The following is an 8,960-nucleotide window of genomic DNA, read 5'->3' on the forward strand; positions in this document are numbered from 1 at the left end:
AGGCGGGGCGCGGCGCTTGAACGCCGCCGCGCGCGAGGGAGCCCCGGGACGGGCCGGGCCGGGCCGGGCCGGGCCGGGCCGGGCGCCTGGAGGGGCGGCCCTGCGAAACTGCCCCCCCGGGGGAAGGCAGCCGCGAGGCACTTCCTGCTCCGACGGCGCGCAGGGCGCCGAGTTGCGCCCTTCCCTCCGACCCGGCAGCGCGGGCACCCCACGTCCCCGTCGCGGGCGGGCGGGCGGGCGGGGCCCACGCCGACATGCCCGTTCCCGGCAGCTCCAGAGCCGGGGCGCGGCTCGCCTCGGCGGCCCCGGCCCTGGCGCCTGCTGCAGGTGGCGAGCTTCCTTCGCAGAGGCTGGCTGGGTCCGGGACGTCCGACTCCCGAACTCTTTAGCAAAAGCAAAAAAAGGCGCAAGCCTCCGCTCAAGAGGGCTGAAAAGACGATTTGGCGCACACGCGCTCGATGTGGGGAGGGGTCTTTCGGTATGAAATGCCTCTGAGGCCAGTTCTGCTCCTGGAAAGTGGGGCGGGGAGGAGGCTCCCGGAGGCCTCCCACGCGGAGTTGTCCTTTCCCAGCCTCATCCAGCAACTGCTTTCAGCTGATTAATCCCCTTCCCGCAGAGCTTTCCCAAACCATGGATTTGCTGTCTGTGGAGAAGGCGATGCTTTTCTGGCAGAATAACGCATGTCTGCGACCATGCTCGGTTCAGGCAACTTCCTCAAGCCCAGCCGGGAGAGGCCCTCTAGCCGGGCGGGGGAGGAGCGATCCCACCCAGCATCTCCGGGAAGGGCTGGGGAACGGCTGCTCTTCGGAGCGGTGTGAACTCGGCTAGGTGGACCAGTGGTCAGACTCCTGTAAGGCGGCTCGCTCTATTCCAGATCATTCCTGTTAATACTGATTGACTTTGTCCAGGGCATGTAGGGCTGGAGGACAAGAGATGGAACTGTAGATTTTATAGATGTCAGACATCTTCCATGGGTCTCGGGCCAAATCTCCCCCTCCATGGGAATTCCAGTGGGCTGGACTTCTCTCTCAGACTGCCAAGAAAAAAAATTGTCAATTTTCCTGAAACAAACCACAGGAAAGGGCCCACCCTGTTGGGATGCCCAGCTGTGGTAGGGCTTCTTGGGTGTGAGTCTATCTCCCAACAAGGGGCACATTTCCTCTGCCTTGTTTTGCAGAGAAATGAATGCTTTGTTGTCACAGCAGCAGCAAATTTGGTGGTGGCCATGACAGGAAAGGGCTATCAAAGGCCACAGAAATGCCCAATGGGGGACATGTCTTACCCACATGTTCTTAATTGCTTGAAATTGCATAGTTCACAGTGGGGACATGCAAGCAAGGGGAAAATATTGGGAACAGAGTGTTAGAACAACTTTTCTAAATGCCGCTTAATTCCCACCCCTCACCCCCCCCAAATCTGGGTTTTGAACCCTTTATCTAAACCCTATTTACATATTTCTCAGTTTTTCTGTGCAGCCAGATAATCAGAATCAGAATGTAGTAGAACTGGAAAGGGCCAGAGGGCCATTGAGTCCAACCCCCTACTCAGCGCAGGACCATAAATGCTAGACAATTGGATCATTTTACAAATGGAATCTCGGAATCATAAAATCAGCCTCAGATGTCACCTGCTGCCCATACACAGTGGAACCTCAAACATGTGGAGCGCATCCTGGCTCATCTAGTATCCCCCCTCCACCCACAACTGCACAAACCGTGCATTTTCCAAGGCATAATATTTGTTGTGTTCTGTTGCCTTCCCTTCCCTTGTCTGAAGTCTTTTAAGGTTTTCATTGACTGGCTGATCTAATCTAGACCAGCTGATTATTTCTAGTACAGTATGAATGATGGTTGCTTGCCAACATCAAAGGCCCCTGCTTCTCACTTGATGCTGAAAACTAAATAGCTCCTCTCTCTCCTCCTCTCTCAGTTGTGCTCCACTTCAGCCAGAATGGTGAGACTCCGCTTTTCAAGCACTGCCATCGCAGTTTTTCTTGTGATTCAGTCTGGATTTCTACTCTTTATGTATGCTCAGCATGGTGGCTTCATGATGTCTCAGTCTGTAGAGAAGCCAGCCCAGGCTCACATCCTCATCCTGTCATCGTGGAGGTCAGGGTCCTCCTTTCTGGGGCAGCTCTTCAGCCAGCACCCGGACGTCTTCTACTTGATGGAGCCTGCCTGGCACGTGTGGGCAGCCATGCAGCAAAACAGTGCCAAGGTGCTGCACATGGCCGTGCGGGACCTAGTCCGTTCCGTCTTCAAGTGTGACATGTCTGTCTTTGATGCCTACATGCCTTGGAAGAGGAACCTATCAGATCTGTTTCAGTGGGCAGTGAGCCGGGCATTATGTACAAATCCTGCTTGTGAATACTTCCAGCGCATAGAGATTACAAGTGAAAATGCTTGTAAGACCCTCTGTGGCAAGTACCCCTTCAGCAAAGTGGAGGAGGCCTGCAAGACCTACAGCCACGTAGTCCTGAAGGAGGTCCGGTTCTTTGACCTCAAGGTGCTCTATCCTCTCCTCACTGACCCCTCGCTGAACCTCAAAATCATCCACTTGGTCCGTGACCCCAGGGCTGTGGTGAAGTCCCGGGAACAGTCCGCGAAAGCACTCGCTCGTGACAATGGGATAGTCTTAGGCATGAATGGCACCAAATTGGAAGACAGCCAGTACAAAGTCTTGAAGGAGATTTGTAGAAGCCATGTTCAGATTTATGAAACAGCTACTCTGAAACCTCCAGGTTTTTTAAAAGACCGTTACCTGATGATCCGATTTGAAGATCTTGTACGAGATCCCTTAGCAGAAATAACAGCAATATATAAGTTTGCAGATCTTCAGTTGAGCAACAAACTTGAAAACTGGATCTATAATATCACACATGGACATGGGCCAAGTAGGAAAAAAGAGGCTTTCTTAATTACCTCCCGAGATGCAGTCAATGTCTCCCAGGCATGGAGGAATGTTCTTTCATTTCAGAAAGTCAAGAGAGTGCAAGAAGTTTGTAAAGGTGCCTTAAATATACTTGGCTATCAGCTTGTGGAATCTGAGAAAGAGCAGAAAGATTTGTCAATCGATCTATTCATGTCACTTCGAAGAAACCAATTCAGCTGGGCATCCTTTACTGAAAACTAGTGATGTACCGCACTTTTATTTTATGCTTTTTCATAGTATCTGAAAAAAGATTTACATTTGACTGTTGAATCTAATGCTTCTAGTCATTACTTCTAGTTTGTTACAATTCACAGAAACTGGAAGAAACGGAACCAAAGGTGAATCATACTTGGTAGACCTAACAGGGTGACTCGGTTGCTCTGAGTTGTAGTCCACTGTCACGCAGTCAAAGAATGATGTGGTTTCTACTGGTGTCATTTAATATCAGTGCACAACATTGAGAAAAGGCATTCAGATTCCATGTGCAGGGGAATCTGCCTTCACATGAGAGAAAAATACAAGGATTATAAGTATGGGATTTGTTGCTTGAATTCTTATATGGTTGTTTTAAAACTTCCAGCTAAGTATGTTCTCAAGCAAGACTAAAACATGACTGACATGGAATAATTCCTTACAAGCACAGCTGGCAAGCCTCTCACCTGGACTCCATCTGCCATCAGACCCAGCCTGAACAGCCAGAAGTTGGGAGGGCTACGGGTTCCAAGCCCATTTTATTGCTTTGGTGACCTTCGCTAGTTTGGACCAGAAAGAAAAGCCACATGAACTGGTTGCCGACTGTGAAGAGGAGCTTCTCGTAAAATCAGCCGCGGGTGGGGCTTATCCTGAGCACCACTCTTACACAGCTGGCACCCATGTGTGGGGGAACGTCAGTGCCTGGGGCTGAATGTCTGTTTTGAATGACCCTTATTTTGAAAGTGGAATTTTGTTTTTTAAATCTGCTTAAAAGCTTCCAGAAAAGAAGGGCTGTGCTGAAGTCATGCTTTGCGATAAAAACACAGGGAGAGCTTGTGGAAGACTGTTACACAGAATGCTTTTCTTTCAATATTTTGGAGGAAAAGCCTTCATTAATAGGGGTGTGGGTGTCATTGTAATTTATGGTTTTCCCTCTGGCACTTCAACCCCATTTTCATACACACACACAAATGTGGCTCACAGAAGACAAGACAGCTGATTAACATTACATTATCGATAATGTAATCAGGTGAGCATTTCTACTCAAAATGTGGCAGTTTTCAAGAGGCACTGTAAAAATAGCATCCTCTGTGCACCCCGCAAACTCTGGTGTTTTGGAGCTTCACGCCTCCTGTTCATGTGAGAAAAGGCTCGCTGCCATTGCCAAGCCCTTGCGAGCCGCCTTCCCCAACCTGGTGGAGTTCAAAGGCATTTGAACTACATCTCCCAGAATTCCTATGCAGCTGGGTCACTGGCTGAATTCTGCATGTTGTACTCCAAATGTGTCTGCTAAGCATTCTGCTAAGTTAAGGCTTGCATTTTGACCACAGTATTTTAGGCAGCATTCTTTTCAAAAAGGCCGATCCCCTGATTATGTGGTTGATTAATGGAACTAAAGATGACAGAGGAAGCAAATTTCTCTCCACAGCCTTGTGCCTTCAACTGCCTCTTTCATTGCTAAACTTTGGAGAAAGCTTATCCTGATGCATATGTTTTCCTGACAGATTTGGAAATTCTTCAGCTGTCCCTTGAAGTATTTTCAGTCTCAGAAAGACCATTAGAGCAGTTTATTAAAGGAATATATTCCTGCCAAAACATGATTGTAAAATTAATGCCTGCTTTTGAAAGCTATTCTCACACAGCTTCCAGGAGGAGCTTTTACTTTTACAGCAGTTACCCCCCGTCGCTTGATGTGTACTTATATATTTCCCATGTGATAAGGAAGATGCCTTTTGGATAACCAAGGTCACCGGTCAAACTTTTTCTGCCTAACTTCTGACTGAGACTGAAGTGTTCAAAAGTTATATGGGATTTTGCTTTTTTGTTCATCATGCTCTCTCTCTTGACTTGACCCTTTGCTCCCTTTTCAGTGATTTGCCATTAGCCCAGGAAGAATAAAAAAGCTGTAATCAAAGCTTGACAATACTGAATGGAATTTCTGATAATCAGACATGTTTATAAACATTGCTTATGACTCCGTGTCATGTCATAATGTGGTGCAGTCCATCAGTCAGCTGCTGCGCATCTTTCCCAGGCTCTTGTTAAACTGTATTCCATGACAAGTACAAATGCTTAACATATTGTGCGTCCTGATATATCCACCAGTCCAACTATATATGTTTGTTCATGCATGTTGAAGTATTACGTGAAACTCTCAGGGCCAAAAAGCACTTGCATATCCCCTTCTCTGCCATCAAGCATCCTCTGCAAACAGGAAGACTGAACTGATGTTACTGAGAAGCCCACATGCCCTAAAGGAGCAAGTGGAATAACATTTTGTATTCTTTTTCAAGTTGCATTCTTACAGATTCGACATGTTTTGATTTTCCTTGAGGGTCTTTCTCCCCTTCCGTGGGTTGTCTGCATCCTCCTCCTATTTCAGGCTCCGCCGCCTCCTGCGCCAGCCTCTCCCATTCCTCCCTCATGGGTTCCATCCATCTCTGAGACTCGTCTTGGAGCGAATCGAGCCATTGCTGCTCTACCACAAGAACGCCTTCCTTCTGCAGTGCAGTCTCTGCCTCCATACTCTGCTCCTGGTCTTTTGCCTCCGTTTCCCTCTTCCCAGGACTCAGTGATAGTTGCTGATGCCCCTTTGAGCATCTCCCTTTCTGTGTTAAGTTAGCTTGTTCATTGAAATCTTTCTCTCTGTTTCCTGGCCAGCCCGAGACCCTTGCAAAGCTCCCCTCTCCACACTTTCTTGCTGAGAAACCAGGCTGGCAGGGAGGGCCCCCTTAGCTGTATCTTTGGGAGCTTCTTCAGGAAATTCCAGGCCCCTGGCAGGGCTGGATGATTCTCCACTATCCACCCCACAGAATTGTCCACTTGGGGCTTTCTGTTCTCTTGGCTTTAAAGAGGAAAACTCTCCCTGATTGCTCTTTAAATCGGCAGCCTCTGCCACCCCTTTTGCGGACTCATTCTGTGAGTCTGCGCTAGGGGGAGCCCCTTCGTCAAAGGGTTTTTTTTCCTTTTGGAGAATTTTCAGGGTTCCCCAGATTTTATTTATTTATTTTAAAAACATTTCTATCCTGTCCTTTGCCAAAAAAAAAAAAAAAAAGCCTTGGTACGGCTTACAAAAGGTTAAAATAGCAATATAATAATAATTTAAAAATTCAGTAAAAACACAATATAAAACAACATTTTCAAAACTAAAGAAAAGGAGGAAGGGAAGAAAAAGAAAGAAGGGAAGAAAATGCGACTGTATAAAATCCTTTATTATTAATATGATGGCTAGATACATGGTCTTTACCGGGCGCTGGAAAGAGTAGTGAGCCAGCACCAGGCGGACCTCTCTGGGGAGCGTGTTCAAGTGAATGAGACATTCACACTAGGGAAAGATTTGGCTGAGAGGCAAGGACGTTATTCAGGGAGTAAATGCTTTCCCCCATAGTGCTCTGTTTCCATCTGGTGGACACCATGTGAAGTGCAACCTATGTCGTATAGACATACGAAAATGAAGAGGTGCCGCTCCTTCCCTTTGCACTGGATCCCAGGACGACTTCTGATTTTTTGGCCACGATCTCCTTTCACTGTTCAGGGTCTATTCAAAGTAGAAATTAGATTCTCCAGTCCCTCAAGATCAGTACAAGCAGCACATGGGAAGTGGCTAGAAATGACACAGAGCACGCCTCCATGTGCTCCGCCAAGGCTCGTTTTTGGCAAACGTGCACAACTCGCGCGCACTTTATGCTAGTCTGAGACTGATCCCGCTGCCCGCCTTTTTCCAAGAACCGCGACAGAGAAACGGGCGGGGCCTGGGAGAGCCGGGGCACTTCGTACAACGCCAACATTAGGCTGTACACCTTCGTAGATCTAGATACCTGCCTCTGTGGAGACAGGCCACGACCAAGATGGCTGACGGAGAAAGTCACTTCTCTGGATCGGACACTACCAAAATGGCGGGCCTATAGCACGTCACTACTCCACACCCAGCAGTCGCGCCGCGGCTCGTCACACCCAGCATGGCTGCCTGAAGGCGACGTGAGGCTTCTCTCTGCCCTTTCTGGCGCTCCCGACATGGCCGCCCGAGGAACGGGAAGGAAAGGGGGGCGGCGGGGCGGGAACTCCTCTCCTCCCTCCTGTCCCTGAAGACGGGCAGGCTCCGCTGCCGTCCCCGCTCCCGCTCCTGTTGCGCTTCCCTGGCGTGGGGCTCTGGCCCTCCCTGGAAATCCGCGCAGCGCTGCCGCCTCCAGCGGAGAGGCCCCGGAAAGCCGGGCGGGCCCTGCCGGAGAAGCCCCGCTCTCTCGTGTGCGTGCTAAGCGGCGGGGCTGGGGGCCGCCTTGGATGGGGGGGTCCTCGCTTCCCTGCCCCCCCCCCACCGGGAATCAAACACAAGGCTTGACTTTCGTTACAGAATGTTACAGAATTAATTTCTAGGCATGATTATAGGTGAAAACTTTCCCAGCAAAGACGTCTTCATTGCTTTTGCGCGCTCCTGGCACATCCAGCTCCGTCGTTTGCCTTGGAACTTCGGTGGTGGGTGCTGCGGCTGCGGCTGAGCAAAACGCAGCATGGATAGGAAGATGGTTGTGTTGCACATTTGCAATGAGCCACCGACTGCAGCGGTGATTCTTAGCCTCACTGGCACGTTTTGCAAGGCACATTTCAGTGGGAAAGGGGTCAGAACACCCCACTTCACGTGTTCCAGTGCAACGATCTCCTTTCTGTGTTGCCAGACCACTTGGTGGTGATGAATATAGAGCATAGCTCAGAAAGGACACGAGCAACCCTGCTTTCTTCAGATGGGTTCAGTCCATTCACTTTCAGTCTTGGGCAGAAGATTTCAGCCCGTCTCTGGAAAGGGTTTGCTGTGAGGGAAATACAGTCAACCAAATCAGGGTAGTGGTTAATACTGTCAGGCCTGGCAAGTCCCTGGCTGATCTGGGGGAACAGTGACACTGGCTGAAAAGCCTCTGCTCCCTCATATGTACAAGGAGAGGTAGGCTGGATGGACTCTCTCGGCCCCACCGCTCTGCCCTGTGGATAAGAGCTCTTTCTCCAATGGGAGCACCTTCAGAAGGGGAGACTTTTCAGTGCTAAGCGGCAGAATGCACCAAAGAGTTTTTCCTTCTACAGGAGCGAGGGGGTGAGGGCTAGAGAAGAAGGTGCCGCACTGGACAGGACACTCCCACAGACATCCTTGGGCCCGTGGGGTGGAGGTCCCCCACGAACGACACGCACCAGACCCTGCCGTGAGCGTGAGTTGGCGTGCAGCTAGTGCGTGGGGAGGGCTTTGTGCAGCCGGGGTTGCCCAGTGTGGCTCTACGCTCAGCAAGGGAGGCATCAATGTAGCGCCTGCAGTGCCCTCCTGTGGCCACTGCCGAGAATTGCGGCCTGAAGGCTTTCACTGGAAAGGCAAACATTAACCTGGTCCTTTTTATCCCATGTGGTGGACTTGTCATAAGGGAAAAAACTATTGGGCTAAACTACATAAATGGCTTGAGGAAATGTTACAAAAATCTTTAATATTTAAACCTGAAGTCTTTTTATTAGGCATTGTGTCTGATGATTTTGACAAACAGGCAACCTATTTGATTTACATGTAGTGATTACTGCAGCAAGGATTGTATTTGCCCCACATTGGAGGAGTGAAGAACCACCTTCCGCTGAACTGTATGCTGGATGCTTTGCCATTTCATCAGTCCTTGTTGTAAAGCGCTAGTAACGGGGCAGGGTATAAAGGCTGACTCGTGACACCGGGCCTGTGTTGCCTATTCCACAGGGTGGGCTGCAGCGGGCAACGAAAGGGAAGGGCAGGAAGGCCCCTTCCTCCGGCTAGTGCCCTTTCTTGCCGTGCCGCGTCAGCTCTGTGCCATGTTCTAACTGCGGCACGGCAAGAA

General features: G+C 49.8%; 1 protein-coding gene across 1 annotated transcript; it reads left to right on the forward strand.

Moving 5' to 3' along the window:
- Positions 1-712: 712 nt before the first annotated feature.
- LOC123022258 (carbohydrate sulfotransferase 6-like) lies at positions 713-5,025 on the forward strand. Its single transcript, XM_044427869.1, has 2 exons — positions 713-850; positions 1,930-5,025. The coding sequence occupies exon 2, from the start codon at positions 1,951-1,953 to the stop codon at positions 3,130-3,132; it is 1,182 nt and encodes a 393-aa protein (XP_044283804.1). The 5' UTR covers positions 713-850; positions 1,930-1,950; the 3' UTR covers positions 3,133-5,025.
- The last annotated feature ends 3,935 nt before the right edge of the window (positions 5,026-8,960 follow it).

Source organism: Varanus komodoensis, unplaced genomic scaffold (assembly GCF_004798865.1).
Source record: "Varanus komodoensis strain SLA01 unplaced genomic scaffold, ASM479886v1 scaffold19, whole genome shotgun sequence".
Taxonomy (NCBI): Eukaryota; Metazoa; Chordata; class Lepidosauria; order Squamata; family Varanidae; genus Varanus; species Varanus komodoensis.